The sequence below is a fragment of the Pogona vitticeps genome, chromosome 6 (assembly GCF_051106095.1).
Source record: "Pogona vitticeps strain Pit_001003342236 chromosome 6, PviZW2.1, whole genome shotgun sequence".
In the NCBI taxonomy this organism is placed as follows: domain Eukaryota; kingdom Metazoa; phylum Chordata; class Lepidosauria; order Squamata; family Agamidae; genus Pogona; species Pogona vitticeps.
Window position 1 is genome coordinate 118,030,829 of NC_135788.1, and position 21,451 is coordinate 118,052,279.

Consider the following 21,451-nt stretch of genomic DNA (forward strand, 5'->3'; position numbering starts at 1 on the left):
CTTTTAAAGATGCTGTCTAGATTTGTCATCGCTTTCCTCCCAAGAAGCAGGCATCTTTTAATTTTGTGGCTGCTGTCAACATTTGCAGTGATCACGGAGCCCAAGTAAATAAAATCTGTCACTGCCTCCATAACTTCCCCTTCTATTTGCCAGTAGGTGGTGGGACCAGTGGCCGTGATCTTAGTTTTTTTTAATATATTGAGCTTCAGACCATTTTTTGCGCTCTCCTCTTTTACCCTCATTAAGAGGTTCTCTTCACTTTCTGCCATCAGAGTGGTATCATCTGCATATCTGAGGTTGCTGATATTTCTTCCGGCAATCTTAATTCTGGTTTGGGATTCCTCCAGTCCAGCCTTTCGCATGATGTATTCTGCATATAAGTTAAATAAGCTGGGGGACAAGATACAGCCTTGTCGTACTCCTTTCCCCATTTACCACTATGGTAAGATTGTACAATTCCTTCCCTCTCCCCCACACCATCAGGAAATACTAGAGAGGAACAGCGGCCTCTGGACACTAGTTTCAACAAAAAATCAGCAATAAAATCAGGCTTCCCTCAGTAACCAGCTACCTGTGTGTGAATTTTAAGTAAGACTGTTATGCATCAGTGCTTTGATTTAGTTCTACTTGTATTTTCCATTTGTGTTTTACATTTCTCAGAGTGGCCTTTTTTAAAAAAATGTAAGCCTATTGATCTTTGCCTTAATAATGCTTGTTAATGATATAAAATGCCTCCTTATTCACTGTTCGCAGTTCTAAATATTGTCTTTTAATAACATTAACCACCGTTGTGCACTAATTGTTTTCAACTTTAAATACTGTGTTGTCTTTAATTATTGTAAACCCCTCGGGTCTTTTACGAGGAGAAAAGCGGGGTGAAAATATTTTAAAGGAAGAAATAATAGATAGATAGATAGATAGATAGATAGATAGATAGATAGATAGATAGATAGATAGATAGATAGATAGATAGATAGATAGATAGACAGACAGACAGACAGACAGACAGACAGATAGATAGATAGATAGATAGATAGATAGATAGATAGATAGATAGATAGATAGATAGATAGATAGATAGATAGATAGATAGATAGATAGATAGATAGATAGATAGAACTCTGCCAAAACATGAAATAACATCAGCCACCACTAAAAGACGTTTGAAGGTCCACATATAGGAAGGTAAGTATTTGAACAGCTTAAAGAAAATTGAGAAGACCATTACACATGGTCTCTAAGGCATCTGACATTAAAATATAGCCCTTAGTATTTAAGATGCGACGTGATTGTTTTGTGTGTGCGTGTGTGGAGATGCTGTGAATTTCAGTCGGATATAATTTTTCCAAGTTCTAATATTATTGCACTAGTAAAAAAAAAAGGGTGGGGGAAAAAGCCTTGATGAACTACAAATCCCACATTCCACAGGAATCCCGTGCAAAGGGTTAAACTCGGCTGCGGAAAACAGGAACCGAGGCAGGAATGTTAACTCCAGCCCTGTATGCGCATGCGCCATTTAAATCGCGGCCATTTGAGGCCCGATGGGCGGTGGCGGTGTCGTTTCGCCCAGGCGCCTGCACCAACGCGTCCCGGCCGGTAGGTGGCGCCGGAAGTGCCGATCCAATTAAAAAGAGGAGTGAAAAAAAAACCTCGCCTGTTTTTTTTTTAAAGGGCCAGCTCCGCATTACTGTACTTTTGGAGGGGGGGAGGGTATTTGGGGGGGGGTACCGAAGGGAAGTCGTACTCAAGGCACCCTCGGAATAAGAAAAGGGGGGGTACGGCCTCCCCGCTTCCCCAGCCAAGGATTCAGAGAAAGAGTGTCTTTTTTTTTTTTAATCCGGTTTGCAGGGCTGATCCGGAGTCACTCCGGTTTGCATGCGGGATCGGAGGGTTGCATTTCGTAGGGTTAGGTTGGAGAGGGTTGGGGGGGGGGATCTGACTCTCCTTTGCATCTATGCACACAAACACACACAGCAACAACAAAAAAAAGGTTTCCAATGCCCAGCGGGGTTGCGCGTGCAAGGAAAGGGTTAAGGGAGGCAGGACGGGGTGTGTGTGTGTGAACAGAGGAAGGAGCGAAGGGGAGGGCAGAGGAAGGAAAGGAGCGCGCGCGCCCGGCGGGAGGGGGGGCGCCCACGTGACCCTCTCCCTCGCTCACAAAGTTGCAAAGGCAGGAAGTGGAAGAAGAAGAAGAAAAACAAAGTTTCCTCCGGCAGGCGGGCGGGCGGATCGGGGAAGCGGAGGCTGCCCCCCCCAAAGGGGAGACCGGGTTTGGAGAGGGGGGGCGAAGGGTTGTTTTATTTTGGGGGGGGCTCTTGGGGATGGGCGCCGGGAAGGGCTGGAGTCCCCCGGCCCTAGGAAGGAGTCGTTGCCCAGCGTGAAAAACCACCTTTTCGGTCCCCCCGTTTGCCTTTTTTTGGGGGTGGGTGGGGGTGATCTCGGGGTCCCCTAAAGAAAAAAGGGGGGAAGAGTCTCCGGGAGAAAGTGGGGGAGGGGTTGGAGATCGGAACGACCTCCCCCTTGCCAAGCCCGCCTGCCTCGGAAGGAAGGGGGAGATCGCCCCGAATCACCTGCCCCAGATCCTTCCCCCCCCCAGGAGGAGGAGGAGGAGGGGAGGATGATGGAAGCCAAGCAGCTACTGGTCCCGGAGGGGGACACGGCCAGGACCCCAGGAAGCCCCAAGGCCAGAAGGTCAGCGCCTCCCGACCTCACCCGGGCCTTCCTCTTAGGACTCCTTTTGGGTAAGAGATGTTTGCCCCCCAAAAAATAAAAATAAAACTTGGAAACTTATACCTCTTTGTGAAATTAACCCTCCTTCTGGCTCGTTGGCATCTGGTGGTGAAAGAATAAGATGGGAAGCTCAAGGTGGGCGGCTGTCAAAACCTTGGAAACGACTTAGAAAGCTGCTGTTTCCTCCTAGAAGTTGGGAGAAATGTAGGGGGGTTCAATAAGAGCTTGGGGATGTTCGTGTTTCGAATACAGATTCCACAGCCCGGCCTTAGTTCTAACCCGGCATTTGCCCACCTGGGCTGTTTAGGTCTCCCCGGCCAGTCCCGGAGGTGACCAGAGACACCAGGAAGCTGCCAGCCTGGCAAAAGATAATTTATTGGCACCTCTGCCCAGATCGGTTGACTTTATTGTTTGCTAGAGATCTATATTTATTTAAGGTTTCTTTTTTTTCTCCTTAAGCTGAACTGTATTCAGAAGGGGCAGCAGGAGGGGTGTTCCAGCTTCCTGCCAGGCTTAGAGACAACAGGCTTCGGAACAAAATGATTGCAAAAGGGTGCCGTTGCAGGACCCCAGTTTTTTTTAAAAAAATTGATTGTATTGAATTTGGACTCAATCACAATCAGGGTATCTTTCCTGCTGGAGAAAGTCAACACTGGAACAGAAAAATCCTGTTGGGTCCGGATTGCAGAGTTTATTTCCCACTGAAATTAATGTGGTTTATATTGCTGTATGTCTAGTTTGTCATACTAATTTTATTGAGACGGAGATGGTTGTTAAAGTAGATTCAATCCAACCCAGTATATCATCATAAGCTTGGCATAAGAATTGTGCCACTCATTGGGGTCTGACAAAGACGAGTATGCCTTGTGTTTTAAAGTCTGTTGACCTAATTATTTACTAGGGAACTATTTTTGTTTATTTAGGTTTTTTTTTCTTTTATACTTATGCATGTGTATATTTGCCCAGTGCAGACAATTTTCCTTGTGTCTTGCGAAACAGGGTCTAGGTCACAGAACCCTAGATCGCAATCTTTTAGTAACCCACCAGATTCTTGGCTCTGTTTTCTTCTAGTTGACTTGAAAGAGATAACTCCCCCAGAACATCATTTTCTATGCTTTTTCCCCCCCAGGTATCATTCAGGCCACTGAAAGCCACCCTTCATACATGGGTCAGTATTCTTCATTTTATTTTGTTTTTATCTCCCTAGACAGTCTACAAAGTGATTAAAAAAAAAAGATAAGAGTTTTAAACTCATAGGGCTGTAGGTTCTCTCACACACAATATTAAGATTGTGGTTGAATATGTTGCATGTTTGTATATTATTCATTTTATTGTAATGCACTCTGGTGTAGAGAACAATTTAAATAGGTTTTTATTATTGTTGTTGTTGTTATTGTTATTAAATACAGTTAAGCAGATTGCCATATTAACTTGTCCTCTGAGTTAAAACAATTTGAGTGCAGCTTAGAAAAAGGTCAAATTGAAAATTAGGGCATCTACCATTAAAGATGCTTCGGTTGCAAAAGCTTGCCTGTATAAATACACCTATGAAACTGCCAATTAATTATGCAATCCTGTTTTAATTGGTGTACAGTTGAATTGCCTTTTAAATGTTTAACTTATTATATTTTAAATTCTGTTCTTTTAATACTGTGAGCCACCATGGGCCCCCTTCTCAGGAGACTGGCAGCCTATAAATAAAACAGGCAAGCCAATAAGTCATTAATAAATAGACGGCAGAAGCTGTCGCGGTGATTTTGCTGGATGCTGGTTGTGCGCCTTGTCACAGACAAGGGATTGGCACTTCCTCAGATCATGGTGGCAGTGGCTGCCGTGGCAACCCCACGTGCGCATCAATATTGAGTAGGCTATCAGCCCATAGTAGGCGGCCCTGTTAGGGGTCCCCTATGAAGAGGTAATGACAGTTCTAGGAAATTGTGAGGAAGGTTTTATGGAAGAGATAAGTTTCGAGGTGAAGTGTGAAGACAGGAATTGATATTCTGAGATGGTGTTCCAGACCTAAAGGGACAGGAGAGGAGAGCATTCGAGGAGGTGGTCCAGAGTGCCCCGAGAACACCAACGGATCGAAGATCTAGGGACCTATTCTTAATTCTTCCAATTTTACCCACCTTCTTTTCTCCATGCAGGGGTCTGTCAAGGTTATCCTGATTACAGGGAAGAACCACAAGGCCAGATCCGAAGCCCTTCCCCACTGGGAATGTCCTATAGCAGCTGCAGCTGGGTGATCCTGGGTGGGCCCGAGGACGTCATCTACATCAGGTGAGATGAAAATATCAACCTCTCCCCATCATTGGGAGAGTTGGGTAGTCGCTGGGCTTGGTCCCTCTGTCGTGTCTAGGCATGAGATGTTCATTTAATTTTTTTTTTACTACAGTCCCAAGAAATCTGCAAGAGTTCCCCTAGTCAGGACCTCCAGGAGGGTTCTCACTTCGAGGGGGGGGGAGATCAAAGTCCTCTCAGTTTTCTACCCAAATTTTTTCAAGAGGCACCCTGCGTGCCTCTTTTGCCTTTTACAAGAAGAAAAGCAGCCTACAAACGATGCTAAACAAACAGACAGACAAATAAATAAATAAATAAATAAATAAATAAATAAATAAATAAATAAATAAATAAATAAGTCCAATACAGAAGAAATCTGCTCCCTTGAAGTCTGCTACAGGTGTGCTCATCCAGGACCGAGCACAGCAGATGGAACGCTGGGTACAGCACTACTCTGAGCTATATTCCAGAGAGAATGTAGTAACCGAAGAAGCATTAAATAACATTGAGTGCCTACCTGTCTTGGAAGAGCTGGACAGCGAACCAACCCTAGCAGAAATAAAAGCGGCCTTGGACTCCCTCGCCTCCGGCAAGGCACCTGGAAAGGATAACATCCCTGCTGAAGTGCTGAAATGCTGTAAGGAGATCATCACCACTGAACTGTACGAAATCTTTTGTCTCTGCTGGAGGGAAGGTGGAGTACCACAGGACATGAAGGATGCAAACATTGTCACATTGTACAAGAACAAAGGAGACAGGGGTGACTGCAATAACTACCGTGGCATCTCTCTTCTTAGCGTTGTAGGGAAGCTGCTTGCCCGTGTTGTTCTGAAGAGGCTCCAGGTGCTTGCAGACAGAGTCTATCCAGAATCACAGTGCGGATTTCGAGCTAATAGATCCACCACTGACATGGTATTCTCCCTCCGACAGCTGCAGGAGAAATGCAGGGAACAACAACAGCCGCTCTTAGTGGCCTTCATAGACCTTACAAAAGCATTTGATCTGGTTAGCAGGGATGGCCTTTTTAAAATACTTCCCAAGATTGGATGTCCACCTCGTCTCCTTAACATCATCAGATCTTTCCATGAGGGAATGAAAGGCACTGTAGTTTTTGACGGCTCAACATCAGACCCCTTTGACATCCGAAGCGGAGTGAAACAGGGCTGTGTCCTCGCACCAACACTTTTTGGGATCTTTTTTGCTGTCATGCTGAAGCATGCCTTTGGAACTGCAACCGAGGGTGTCTATCTCCGGACTAGATCAGACGGGAAGCTCTTTAATCTCTCCAGATTGAGAGCGAAGACCAAAGTCCAACTGAAATGCATGCGGGACTTCCTCTTTGCAGATGATGCAGCCATCGTTGCCCACTCTGCTGAAGACCTCCAACAACTCATGAATCGTTTCAGCAAGGCCTGCCAAGACTTTGGACTAACAATCAGCCTGAAGAAAACACAAGTCATGGGCCAGGGCGTGGACTCACCTCCTTCCATTACCATCTCTACACAAGAATTGGAGGTTGTTCATGACTTTGTGTACCTTGGCTCAACCATCTCTGACACCCTCTCTCTGGATGTCGAGCTGGATAAACGCATTGGCAAAGCAGCCACCATGTTCTCTAGACTCACAAAGAGAGTATGGCTCAATAAGAAGCTGACGACACATACAAAGATCCAAGTCTATAGAGCCTGTGTCCTAAGCACACTCCTGTACTGCAGCGAGTCCTGGACCCTTTGTGCACGGCAGGAGAGGAAGCTGAACACGTTCCATATGCGTTGCCTCCGACGGATTTTTGGCATCACCTGGCAGGACAAAGTCCCAAACAGAGTAGTCCTAGAACGAGCTGGAATTTTCAGCATGAATACATTGCTGAAACAGCGACGTCTACGTTGGCTTGGGCACGTCGTGAGAATGGCTGATGGTCGGATTCCAAAGGACCTCCTGTATGGAGAATTAGTGCAGGGAAATCGCCCCAGAGGGAGACCACAGCTGCGATACAAGGACGTCTGCAAGCGAGATCTGAAGGCCTTAGGAATAGACCTCAACAGATGGGAAACCCTGACATCTGAGCGTTCAGCCTGGAGGCAGGCACTGCATCGTGGCCTCTCCCAATTTGAAGCGACCCTTGCCCAGCAGGCCGAGGCAAAGAGGAAATCACAAAAGCAGCAAAACCAGGGAGCTGGACAGGGGACAGATTGGATTTGTCTTCAGTGTGGAAGGGATTGTCACTCTCGAATTGGCCTCCTCAGCCACACTAGACGCTGTTCCAAGTCCTCCACACAGAGCACGCTACCATAGTCTTTCGAGACTGAAGGATGCCTAACAAATAAATAAATAAATAAATAAATAAATAAATAAATAAATAAGGAGTGTGATGGGCAGAGAGACCCCCTAGACCCCCTAATGCCTTGCATCTCCCAGAGGCCTTCACCCCAGCCAGCCATTTCTTCCATCTTCATGAAGACTCATTACATCTGAAGCAGCTTTTATTCCTCGGCTGTAAGCTATTTATTACAAATACCTGAGGAGTTTGATTTGGAGGGGGGGGCTAAATGCCCTAGACCTCAAACTGGGGAAATCCCTGCAGGCTTCTGGGAGCTGTAGTTCAAAGAAATGGGAAAATCCCGTGCCTAGTTAGGTCAGCCAACCCTTTGCCACGCTATTGCCCCCAACATACCTGATCTTGCCTGATTTTGGAAGCTAAGCGGGGTCTGGCCTGGTTAGTACTTGGATGGGAGACCTCACTAGGAAGTACAGTGGTGCCCCGTATAGCGAGGTTAATCCGTTCCGGATTAATCTTCGCTATACGAAAACATCGCTGTGCGGGGCAGGAAAACCTATTGGAACGCATTAAACTTAGTTTAATGCGTTCCAATAAGTATTTAAACTTACCCCCTCCAGCGATGTTTTCGCTCCGGCGGCCATTTTGGAGCCGCCGATCAGCTGATCGGCAGCTCCAAAATGGCCGCCGCATGACCCGAAATGGCCCCTATCAGCGTTTTCGCGCCCTCCCCTTGCTTAGGGAGGTCGCGAAAACGCTGCGGGGGGGCATTAAAATGGCCGCGGATGGCCCGAAATGCCCCCCCGCAGCGTTTTCACGACCTCCCTAAGCAAGGGGAGGGCGCGAAAACGCTGATAGGGGCCATTTCGGGTCATCCGGCGGCCATTTTGGAGCCGCCGATCAGCTGTTCGGCGGCTCCAAAATGGCCGCTGGAGCCCCAATCGTCGCAAAGCGAGTGCGGCGATTGGGGCTGATCCGTATAGCGATCCCCAAAAAGGGATCGCTATACGGATTTTTCGTTAAACGGTGCACTCGTTAAGCGAGGCACCACTGTACCAAGGATCTCCAGAAAGGGATAGGGGAATAAAACTTGCAGAAAAGCCGCTACTGATCGAGATGGACTGAAGGGGGCATCCTGTGTTGATCATGCTGGAATGTCAGAAGGGTAACAGTGTCCATCATCCATACTGTCCAATTTCTCTGTAGGCTAGTTCACACACAGATTTTTTTTTTACATGTGCAAACCTCCCAATAAACTCTTTGGGTCTCTGTAGGAACAGGATACAGCCAACAGATCTACTGCCTCCCAGCTCCCAGTAACCAAATCTGATACAGATTTCTCTCTCTCTCTCTCTCTCCTTCTCAATTTCTCCTTTTTTTTTACAGGTTCCAGCGCTTCTCTCTTTCCTGCAGCTCCGAGATGCTAACCATCTGGCCCCCATCTCAGCCTCTTAGGAAAATCTGTGGCTACAAAAACCCAGAGCCTCTCCGGTTCAGAGGGGGGAACCTCACACTCACCTACAGCTGGAAGTTTATGACAGGGAGTGGGTTTCAGCTCAGATATGAGAGAGGTATGGAGAGCAAATAAAGCAGGCTCAGCGCTTCACTATGTCAGAGAGGGGGGAAAGGTAGCCTTCTGACTCATTTGCACCCCTGCTGCTGAACTATTTATGGTTTCCTTCCTTCTCTCCATTGATCTACACGCTTCCATCCTGCTACGCATCCATTCAGTGACGTGTCTCCATTTCCAGGCTTCTTTCTGCCCATTTACGTAAGCCCCATGGCGCATCCTCCTTCTACCATGTTTCCCCAAAAATAAAACAGGGTCTTATATTAATTTTTGCTCCCCCAAAAATGCATTAGGGCTTATTTTAGTTTATTTATTAATTAAATTTATACCCCGCCCATGTAGACCGAAGTCTACTCTGGGCGGCTAACAATAACAAATAAAATAAAAACAATATAATAAAATAAAAAACAACAATAGTAATGTAGTTCAAGATGGGGAAAAATATTGACAGGAGAGGAAAGCCTGCCTAAAAAGCCAGGTCTTAACGTTGGCTCTGAAAATCACCCAGCGAGGGAGCCAGGCGGATCTCTGCAGGCAGATTGTTCCAAAGGCGAGGGGCCACTGCCGAGAAGGCCTGGTTTCTTGTTCTTTCTCTCTGGGCCTCCCTCGGCGTTAGGGAGGGGATTTTCAGGGGATGTTTTATTTTTTTTCACGTGTAACAACCTAAATTTATTCAAATACAGTCATGTTGTCTTCTTCTGATTGCTGCACAGGGGTGGGGTTTCACTTAACTTGGGCTTATTTCTGGAGTAGGGCTTATATGACGAGCATCCTGAAAAATCGCACTAGATCTCATTTTCAGGTTAGGTCTCATTTTCAGGGAAATAGGTATTTGTTCAGGTTTTTTTTTTCCGATGGAGCTCTTAATTTTCACTTCTCTCCACCCAAATTAATTGGGACGGATAAAGATCGGCCCCAACTCATAGGGCAATCAAAGCTTTGGTTGACTAATCCACTAGTTAAAACCTCTCATTCATAGATATGCATGTTCTTTTATTTAGAAGATTTATGGCCTGCGTTTCAGCTGAAATGAGCGTCTCAAGAGGCTTACGCTTAAAATGCTGCTTTTAGAATAAATACCTGTGAGCATTTTAGTGTCTTAAGTCGCAACCAGAGTAGACCCATTGAATCAGTGGGAATATGTGAATCAGCTCCTCCATGAAGCTCCATTAATTCAGTGGGTCTACTTTAGTTGTGACTTGCTACACGGAGCGACAGGATTTTAGCCAGTGAAATCACGTCTGGTTAAGCCAGTTTTGTAAGATAAGAAGAGAGAAGGAATGAGTTTCACAAAAATTCTGTGGCCTTAGTGAGAGATGTCAGCGAATTTGCTGGATCAGATCTCCAAATGTCAACACATGTAACCAAGCAACATCTCAAATTGAAAGTGGTTGGGTATGCATCTTATGTTTTCTTTCAATCTGGGATTGGGATGTGGGGGTGGGTTGGGGAATCCTGTTTGTCTGTTTTATCTTAAAATGTTACTTTTGGGTGGAGAACATTTTTAACCTTCAAAAAAAAAACCCACCCCTAAATAAAAATACAGTAAATGCATTCCTTACTTTGAAGACATTGGTAGGACCTCCAGAATCTGCAAAAATAGCTTAGAGGGCAGTTCTGGAGACCACGTTGGGGTTCAAAAATTCAATATAGATATATTGCTTTATTTTGCCCCCCAAAATGATCTCAGTTTCCTCTTGAGAATCTCCACAAGCAATGGTTTTCACTTAGGGGTGAGTCGCCCAGAGCCTTCACACACATCCCGAATGGAAAAAAAAACAACAGGAAAAAGAAGTTTCTGTCTGGCCACGTCCTGTTTGGAAAGGCCAGAAATGGCCATTTCTGGAGGTGGGGCAGCCTGTGGCGGAGGCTGAGGCCACTGATCATCCAGATTGAGTGGGCCGGGCTGGTTCTGTAGGGTGGGAATGGACTGCCCTGGCACTTGTGCTGATGAGCTTTGTGTTGGTATCCCCTGGATTCGTATCCCCAAGTCTACTGCAGAGCTGGAATGAACCCTATGGATGATGGGAGTCCAGCCATTGTTAAGGAGGCACAGTGGGGAATCGAATTCCCAACCTCTGGCTCTATAGCCAGATACAGTGATGCCTCGCAAGACGAAAATAATGTGTTCTGCGAGTCATTTTGCATTGCGAAAATTTTGTCTTGCGAAGCGCGGTTTCCCATAGGAATGCATTGAAATTTAATGTGTTCCTATTTGTCTTGTGAACCACGGCCATATAAAAATTTGTTTTGCGAGTCACAAAAAAAAATCGCAAAATGCTTTCGTCTTGCGAGTTTTTCGTTGCACGAGGCATTCGTCTTGCGAGGCATCACTGTAGCTCAACTCCATAGCTATCCAGCAGAGGTCCTAGCTATTCCGCTCAATTTCTGACACATTTTCATTCTCTCTTTCTCTGTTACAGAGTCTAAACCACCGCCTGCCATCCCGTGCAACCTCACTCTGAACAGCTTTTACGGGGTCTTCTTTTCGCCGGGCTTTGCCTCGGATGCTTACCTGGGTGCAAGCCCTTGCCAGTGGGCCCTGGATGCCCACGACAGCCGGCCCTTGAGCATTCGCTTCACTCTGCTCGAATTAGACATCGGGGACTCCCTCCATGTCTACGAGGGGGTCCCTGGAACCGCGCCCCAGCCGCACTTGCTGCGGAACCTGGATTACACCAGCAACAACAAGGTCATAACGGTAGACTCGCGTTCCAGCCAAGCGTGGGTCATGTACGAGGCGGGGCCGGGAACGACCCACCGGGGCTTCAACGCCACCTACCACGTACGAGGTTTCTGCGTGCCTTGGGATTTCCCTTGCGGCGGAGGAGACGGGGAAGGAGCGACCTGCTACAGCGCCGCGGAGCGCTGCGACGGGACCTGGAACTGCGCTAACGGCGTGGACGAGGAAAGCTGCCGGGGCTGCCCGCCCGGACAGTACGCCTGCGGGGGCCAAGGCCTGAGCGGCGCCGTCTGCTACAGCCCCGCGGACCGCTGCAACTACCAGACCTTTTGCGCGGACGCGGCCGACGAGCGCCATTGCTACACTTGCCAGCCAGGCAACTTCCGTTGCCGAGACGGGCGCTGCATCTACGAGAGCTGGGTGTGTGACGGGCAAGCGGACTGCACCGACGCGTCGGACGAGTCCGATTGCACCTACGTGCTTCCGCGCAAGGTGGTGACAGCTGCTGTCATCGGCAGCTTGGTGTGCGGACTCCTTCTGGTGATCGCCCTGGGCTGCACGTGCCGGCTTTATGCCCTCCGGAGCCACGAGTTTGGGTGAGGGTCACAGCTGGAAACGCGGGCTGGGTGGCCTTGGAGAGGGGTCATTTATTGCAGATCTCCAGAGGCATAAGCCCGAATAGGACAGTGACAGAAGCAAGGTGGGAGTGGAGAAGGGCTTGAGAGGGATAGCCCACGAGGATGGGATTTTTGAATTTTCTGGACTATGAAAATTGGGTTTTGGGGGCTCTTTGGCCATGTTCTGAAGGTTGTTCTTCCTAACGTTTCGCAGGTCTCTGTGACTGGCTTAAGAATTACAGTATTCTCGATTCTGGGAGAATCGAGATTCTCGGAGAATCTTCAGAGGACAGGACAGAGAATACTGTAATTCTCGATTCTGGGAGATGTAATGTATCTTATGAGTGCCTTACAAATATCTGAATGTGGCTCGCCTGGGAGAAAGGACTTAAATGGTAAGATGTGAGTCTTAGCTCAGCCTAGCTCTTCCAAAGCTTCCTGTTCCTGCCCCAGTGCTAGCTGGGAACTTTCTATCTGAGCAGAAAACTTGGGCAGAGCTTGGCCTCGCTCAAAGTCTTCTAATTTAGGCCTTTCTCTAAAGCGTATCTAATTCGGGTGCCTGTAAAGTACATAAGAAGTGCCAGAATGGAAAATTTGTAGTCAAGAAAATCCAAAAATTCCAATCTCTGGGTATGGTTAGGGTCAGAAGAAAGGGAACAGTTTTTTGGAGAGGGGAGCCTAATAAGGCATATAAAATTATGCATGTTGTGGAGGACGTTGGTTGGTTTTCTGCCTCTCTCACACAATAACGTGAAGTTGGGCTCATCGCTGAACTGAATTCAGGGCAGACAAAACAAAGTATTTAACACAGCCGATGATTAACCAGGGGAACTCCCTGCCACAAGATGTATTGGCGGATATTTACTTCAACAACGTCAAAGGGAATTAGATATTCATGGTGTTTAGGGCCATCGGTGACTATTAATTGGGATCTAATTATAAGAATAAGAGGCAAATCTAGTAACTGATGTATCTGATATCTGAGTTAAAGCATCTCTGTGTATCAGTTACTGGAAAATTCAAGCCAAAGGTTATAATTCCCCTCACGTCCTGCTGGCTGTCTCCCTGTAGGTAATTAGTTTTGGGAACAAAATGTTAAACTGCAATACGGCTTGAGGCTGATCAGCATAACTCTTGCATTCTTCCATGTCTGGAGACTTATGTTGGAGTGTTACTTGAAACTTGGTCCTCAGCTGTGTGTAGGAAGCTAAATGAAATGAAAGACCACTCTAGTATAATTATTGTTGAAAGAGGAAGGGTGAATAAAGATAAAAGGAGAAGCTTTTATGAAAGCAGAAAGAGTTATGGGATGTTGGTTTGAGCATGCTGTTCCTTGCTAAGGATGCTGAGGACTGCCAGATAGCTTGATGGTTTAGGTCTCTGGCTGCGGAGGTCACGAGTTCCGATTCTCCACTGACAGGGGCCTGGACTCAATGATCTATAGCCTGGGTTCTTAACCTGTCCGTCCAATGCTTCTCAATGAGGGAAATAAAAAGTCACCAAAAATTAACGAAGACTCAGAACAAAGCCAAACTAAGTGTGCATAGGTTTCACAAGGTGGACTAACTATTCCAAGCATTTAAAACAGGTTTCAAACATTTTAAGACACTTTTAAATGAGCAAAAACGGACATCATTAAGTGAAATTCCCCCATAGAGAACATCGTTAAACGATGGGGGAAATTCCTCAAAGAAACCCATCGCAAAGCGAATACATCGTTAAATGAAGCAATTGCTAAGCGAGGCACCACTGTATTATGATCTTTTGTAGTTACAAATAGAAAGAACAAGTGAATGAAAGAAATCAAGAAAGAAAAAGAAACAAAATTTTCATGGAATCATTCCAGTAAGAATATTACAATACGAGTGTGTGCATGAACAGATTAACTTATTTCTCCCTTCTCTCCAATTTTGAAGGCCCTTCATGAGAAACTTTAAATAAATATTTGATGCACTTTAAGGTTTTAAACCTTGAGTTGAGTCTTGGTGGTCCGCGGCAACAAAAGTTATTTAAAGGGGGTGTCCGTGGTAAAGAAAAGGTTAAGAACCACTGATCTCTAGAGGTACCTTTCTGGTTCTGCTGTTCTGAGATGATGATTGTTGTTATCAAGGGAGAGAGAGATGAAAGGAGGACATGATTCTCACCGTCTCCTCTTCCCCTCCACAGTATTTTAGCCCCCATGTCACGGATGGAGGCCCAGCTGGTACAACGTCAAGCTCCACCGTCCTACGGACAGCTCATCGCTCGTGGTGTCATTCCCCCCGTGGATGGGTTCCCTACGGAATCCCCCAATCAGGTAAGATGGCCAACTTAACTTCTTTTTTAAATTCTCTCTCAAGAAGGATCACATGACTTGGCTTAAGAGAAAAGGTGCAGCCAATCTCTTACTGAGGGTGGGCCCCCTCCCACAGTTGGGGATTTGGGAAACTCCCTCTCTTTTGGGGGGGTGACTCTTCCTGCAAAGGATGGTGTACGCAGCTTGGGGATCCATCTGGACCCGGTGCTCTCCATGGAGTCCCAGGTGGCGTCCGTGGTCCGCACCACCTTTTTTCACCTCAGGCGGATAGCCCAGCTGCGGCCCTACCTGGATGTGGGGGCGCTCACCATCTTAGTACACGCGCTCGTAATCTCAAGATTAGACCACTGTAATGCGCTCTACGTGGGGCTTCCTTTGAGGTTGCTGCGGAAATTACAGGTGGTGCAGAATGCGGCGGCCAGATTACTCAGTGGAGTGAAAAAATTCCAACATATTTCGCCCACTCTGGCCGCATTGCATTGGCTGTCCATCAGGTTCCGCATCGACTTCAAAGTGTTAACGCTTACGTATAAAGCCCTAAACGGTTTAGGGCCTCGATACCTGGCGGAACGCCTACTCCCACCAAGTTCTACCCGGGTCACACGGGCGAGCCAGGAGGTGAGGCTGAGGAGCTTAACGCCGAGGGAGGCCCGAAAAGAGAAAACAAGAAATAGGGCCTTCTCGGCGGTGGCTCCTCGCCTTTGGAATAACTTACCTCCTGGCATTCGCGGAGCTCCCTCGCTGGGCACCTTTAAGAACTTATTAAAGACTTGGATGTTTCGGCAGGCCTTCTCTCCAGATTACTTTTGATTTTTTCTCTCCTTTATTGTTTCCCTACTTTTAACTGTTGTTGTAATTATGCTGTTTTATGTTATTGTATTTTATCTTTGTTGTTGGCCGCCTAGAGTAGTCCACCACGACTAGATAGGCGGGATATAAATTAAATAAATAATAAATAATAATAATAATATTCCCTTTTATTGTCATTTCCCCCTGCATGGTGTGTTTTGCAGTACAGTGGTGCCCTGCTTAATGCTTAACCTGCTTGACGACGAATCCGCTTCACGATGAAGTTTTTGCGATCGCAAAACAATGTTTTAATAGGCAAAAACTGCTTTACGAGGATCAGTTCCCTGCTTCGGGAACCGATTCCTCGCATTACGGTGATCAAAACAGCTGATCGTTGGGTTTTCAAAATGGCCATCAGCTGCTCAAAATGGCTTCCCGCTGTGTTCAGGAAGGAATTTTTCGCTGCACAGGCATGGAAAATTGCCACCCTATGGAGCATCTTTGCTGGACGCTGAGATGTTTAGCCCATTGGAACGCATTGAACTGGTTTTCAATTCATTTCAATGGGCTTTTTTATTTCGCTTGACAAGGATTTCGCTCTACAGTGATTTCACTGGAACGGCGTCAAGCGAGGCACCACTGTATTATTCCTTAAGCTGTCTCATCCTGGAGCAAGATTCCCTTCCATCCAATTGTTTCTAAGGCCTGATGTTTATATTATTCTGTGATAAGGACTACCTTGAGGCTTCCACACTGCATGGAGAGCTCTCTTTATGGTCATCTGGCTGTATGGAAAACCCCTGATAAGATTTGTGTCAGTTATGGCCACACCTGAGAAGGGACCCTCACATTAAGCCCGGGTTTCCTCTGAGAAAGGAAAATGTAGATGCAAAACTAGGGGAACTGTCATCATCTTTTTTTTTTCCAGGGCAGCAGCAGTTCACAAGCTCAAATTATGTGGAACTGCATAGATGTATGTTCATAATTGGCCAATTAGATCTCGTCTGTCGGGAAGTGTAGTGGAACCGCTAATATTTCAGCCGTCCATGCTGTTTTAGTTCTAAAATATCAGGGTTTCATTTCATTCAAAGGCACCAGAGACTCGAATAAATTATTGTGTTATATACAGAGGATTTTAAGTGGTTTTTTTTTTCATCCTGTGCTGTAAACCTTGTCTGGTTGCAATTTCAATAGGCCCTCCACCAAAGGAAGCGTAGGGCATGGTTCTCTGGGGGGAACGCAGGGAATATCTTAATGGAGAATTTTCAAGCCTTTCAGAGAACTAAGCTGCTACGATCCCCTGAGGGAGACTCTGGCTATTAAACACGTTTAGGGCCTAAAATTGCACGAGGCAACAGCTTTGCAGTTGGAAGTGTAGCTTGCTTAAGAGGTAAAGAATGCTTGTTTTTCCTCACACGAGCTTTCTGCAGCCCTGCTGGTTTCGGCTCAGCTGGCTTGTATTCGGTGGTCGGTTATCAGGAGGCAATGGTGGGCTTGTCTTGACAAGTGGATTGCACAGCCTGGAAAAAGCACATTTTTCTGGAGGAATGGCTTTTTATCACCTTCCAGTTGTGAGGCTTGTGTCGCATAGAGTTCAGCCTTCATATCTGATTTACTTGTACTTCTTTCCTTTCAATCCCGCTCCTTTCAGAATTCAGTGCTGGGGAATTTGCGGTCTCTGTTGCACATGATACGTAGAGACCCAGCTACTGCGACTGCTCCTGCCAACGCGGGTCACCGTTCCCATCGGAGTCGTTTCATGCGCCGCTTAGTTAGGCGCATGCGCCGGTTGGGATTGCTGCCCCGGCCGGCTCCGGCGTCTTCGGCGTCTTCGAGTGCCATGGGCTCCGCCGCCGCCGCTTCCACCACCACAGGGACCAACGCCTCGCCTGAACCATTCTCGGGGGATGAAAATAGCGTCTCTGGCCCGCAGGAAGAACAGGCTCCGCCTCTTCCTCAGAAAGTCCCGCCTACTCCTGCAGAACCTGTGCCGGAGCCAGAAGCTCCTCCTCTTCCTGCTCCTCCTCCTGCTCCGTGGCACTCGGGAATGTTTCACATCTTCCGCGCACGGCTCCTCCCGGTGCCCTCTTCCTCTGCAAACCAAGGGGACCCCCTCAGTGCGCCACCGTCTCCCGAAGACGAGGACGACGTGCTTTTGCTACCCCTCACCGAGCCACGAGTCGAGAACGCGAATGCCACTGCAAACTGGGATGCTGATGACGAGCCCCTTTTGACATGAAAAATTTTCTCTACCAATTAATTTTTTTTAAATCCAACACTGGAATGCCTTTAAAAAACCTTCCTGAGAGCGAATCAATGCACCTCGATTACAGGTTGGGAAGATTTCACCCTGTCCTATTTCCTCCACCCAAATTTGCCCCCCTTTCGTAAAATAAGCAAATTTGAAGCATGTGGGGATGGGTCAGAGATCATTTTTTCCTTTAGGAAGGAAAGGAGAACGAGAGATCCTACACATACCCCCAGCCTTGACGTTTTTTAAGCAGCTTTGCTTTTTTGAGCGAGAGGATGAATTAACCGGGGCCTTCTGAACACCTCTCTGTTCTGCCTCCAAACTTTCTCTTTAGCCAAATAGGGAATGATTTGTCCCTGAAATACCAGATATTGAGCAAATTCTAGGGGGGGAAGCCACACCATCTGCTCCTGATGAAGCAGAAATTGACAGGGCAGTCGCTAAAACAAGAAAGCAAACAAACAGTTTCTGTTTAAATATATATTTTCCCCTCCCCTTTTTTTGGTTAAATAAGATACAGGGATGTTGGCAAATCTTAGGGTCTGAGTCCCGAGTTCGAGGATTTGGTACCAAGTCCCAAGCTCACGTACTTATTAAAAATAAGCTCTGTCTTTTTTTGCCAGAAAATAAGGAGCGATGGATTGGTTCTGAGTTGCGAGTCGAGTCTTAGTCATTTGGGGGGGGGGGGAGATAACCCGAATGGAGTCACCAGTGTGACTTAAGTCCAGATTGACAAGTCCCATGATTCTAGTCCTCAACGGGGACCACCTAGATTTCTAGAGAAAATCATACCTCGACGGAGGCAGTCCCTAGAGATCTCGATGCCCCCCCACACACACATACCCTGGACGGTGGTGGTGGAGGGAATCATTCCCATAACCACCTACTCCCCCATTTTTAAATGATTATTTTTACAAAAAAAGGAGAAGCAAGCTGAGATTCCTTATGCCCCCTAGTGGAGAAAAAAAAATAATGTCAAAGTTTGGAGGTAGCCTGAGAAGAATGGGGCGGTTTCCCCTCTCTTCATTGTTCCCCCCATGTCAGTTAGAAATCAGAAAGGAGCTTCTAAAGCCATTGATGTCCCTTCAAAAAAAACGTTTTTAGAATTCGGTGGTGTTCTGTCTACCCCTCCTCTAGAAGCGTGATTCACCTGTTTGTGGGGGAAGAGTATAGAAAAGGAGTGATGCATAGCTTGGGGGAACAGAAACAACCTTAATTCCCAGATCATCATGAGTCTTATCTGGAACCATTGTTTAGGTCTGTGTAGTAAGACAAGAGAAAAGGGTCCATAGGTCCACCGAATTATCTGAAGGCTGCCTGTAACAGGTTCTGGTTCATTTCGGACTGAAATTCTAACTTGTATGGGAAAGGATCGAAGTACGAGCACTTGACATTTTAAAAAATGTTCTTCAACAAGCGAGGAGGAGGGAAAGAAAGCAAATAATGTTCTGTGTGTGGAGACACTACAGATCTTTGCTTATAAGTGAAGGAAGCCATAGATAATTGTAAGGAAATCCAGAGAGTAACCCCTTCGAGCCAAACCTTTAAAAATGGTTGAATTCGCCAATAACCCCTCGTCCAAACCTTAAACAGCTAAGGGTTGAATTCGCCAGTAACCCCTCGTCCTCCCTTTATAATGTCACAACAAAGCAGTTTATGAAGTTCTAGAAATATTGAAAGAAAGCTAGACCTGTGTGACGTCAGGAACTTCCCAGAAACTACTTTGACGGCATTTGGAAAATAGCCATGTAATCCTATGTCTGTTTAAAAAGTCAATTCCGCTGTGCCGAGTGGGGCTTACTCCTGAGTAAGCAAGATGGCAAGCGTTTGGGTCTAGCAGGAAAGCAAGAAAACACATATTTTAACTTTTCCTCGATAAATATTTTGTAAATCGTTTTTAAAAGCACAGCCGATGAAAGAGGTTAAATTTTGCACATGGGGTATATCTAATCCACTGTAAATATGGATAATTTTATATGAAAGATAGCAGAAATATCTTGAGGGCAAAGATCTGTTTAAAAATTCATCCGTTGCTGATTTCTGTTCCTCTGACAATGCAGGAAAGGAACATGAATAAGTATAAATACAGGGCAGATTTTTTTTCAAAAATAAATTTAGATTGAATGATTGTATCGGCCCACTTGAAATCTTAAATTTAAAAGATTGTTTTCAAGATGAAATGAGATTAAGGCTTTAGGACAGAAGCCAGTAAAAATGTGGAGAGACGTTGACTAAAATATAATATTAATACAGTTAACGTGGAGTTGAATCATGAGGTAGTCATAACTGATTGTCATTAGATGTCTGAAAGAAAGCCCATTGATTTCAGAGGGTCTCTTAAATGTGGCAAAGCAGGGATCCACCCCAGTAACTCTCAAAACGACCTGATTTCTTTTTAATAAGGCTAAAGTTCCATTAGAAACATGTTTCCGAAGCAGATGTTTGAAAGGATAAATTCTGTGTTGAATGTCTGCTCAGCTCTTTATGCCTGTTTGATGCGCACACATATTAAAAAAAACAACAGAGTTGAAAATATTGGTTTAAAATAATACAAAATGGAAATATTAGGTGTAAATGTTGTTGCCTCATAGTTGGCTGATCAGGCCCATGAAAGCCACACACACAAAAAGTAAATCATGAAAACGGACTTTTGACAAAGAATTTTGTCCAAAAAAGAAAAAGCGTAACCCACATTCATTTTCCAACTGACACAATTCGGTGTTCAAAGATTTGTTTCTGCAGCAGTCGTAGGAGAGGTAAACAAACAGCCCATAGTGACACTTGCTTGAGCTGTTAACATCCTGTTGTGAATACACAAATGGAAAATCCACAGCAGGTTAGGAAAATCCACGGACTAGTTCCAAAACAAAATCATTGCTGTTAATTTGCAAAAAGAGAGCCTCCGTGAGAACGGATCAAATTGGTGCATTTTTATGGCACCAATCCAGAAGTCCCATTGAAAAGAAAGAAACCAGATTAGATATCCACTCTCTGTGGAGGGCTGTGGTTGAATTTGCCATAGCATCACTACAGTAAAAATAAAAAAATCTTCCCTTGAAAAATATAGTCAAAGATTCAAATCTACTAGTTCGTTCTTGTGTGTATGGTTCTATTGGCATCAAAACCTGGTGGATTGGGCCCCCTGACTTTGTTTACCAGTGCAACAAGAGGTTAGATGCAAGTATCTGTTATTTATAAAATTATATATATATATGTTTTTCTGGCAAGGGTTCTTCTCAAGTATTTGGTGAATCAGTGGGTGATATTTAACAGAACCAGGAGTTCATTTTTGCCTGCTGTTCCGGTTTTATTTCCCAACCCCCTTGAGGATGAGAGTTGGATAGCAATGAGAGCACTGACTTATACGAGCAAATATTTGCACTGTGTCCTTTTTCTTTCTTTTTCTTTCTCTTTTTGGTGATTGAGCTGTGACCACTAACTGGTTCGTTCTGTTTGTTATTTCGCCTTCTGTTGCCTTTAAAAGTTTGGCTAAGGATTTTAAAAAAAGAAATGTTGAAATCTAAGGGTAAGGTGATTGTGTGTGTTTTCACTCCCATTTCGGGTTTCATGGAGAGCCAATGCAGATTTACAAAGTTTGATATGTGACCTCGGAGACGTAACTATCGAATCTTTGTTTCGAAGCCAAGTCTACCTTTGATGTACAGTGGTGCCTCGCTTAGCAAGCGCACTGTTTAACGACGAATCCGCATAGCGACGTGTTTTTTGCAATTGCTAATGTGATCACATTGCGATGTTTAGATAGGCTAAACATTGCATTGTGATGATCGGTAAGCGTTTCACTTACCGATCTTCGCATTGCGATGTTTAGAAAACAGCTGATCAGTGGTTCCAAAATGGCCGATGGGTGCAGAAAATGGCTGCCCGCAGCGTTTTCGTGCCCTGCCCTCGCTTACCAGGCAGCGAAAATGGTGGCCGGATGGGGGAATCTTCACTTAC

General features: G+C 45.8%; 1 protein-coding gene across 1 annotated transcript; it reads left to right on the plus strand.

Moving 5' to 3' along the window:
• Positions 1-2,484: 2,484 nt before the first annotated feature.
• LRP10 (LDL receptor related protein 10) lies at positions 2,485-21,018 on the plus strand. The gene is made up of 7 exons (XM_020809728.3): positions 2,485-2,741; positions 3,860-3,898; positions 4,878-5,010; positions 8,675-8,859; positions 11,282-12,137; positions 14,325-14,454; positions 16,895-21,018. Exons 1-7 carry the CDS (start codon positions 2,618-2,620, stop codon positions 17,480-17,482), a joined length of 2,055 nt encoding a protein of 684 aa, XP_020665387.3. The 5' UTR covers positions 2,485-2,617; the 3' UTR covers positions 17,483-21,018.
• Positions 21,019-21,451: the final 433 nt, after the last annotated feature.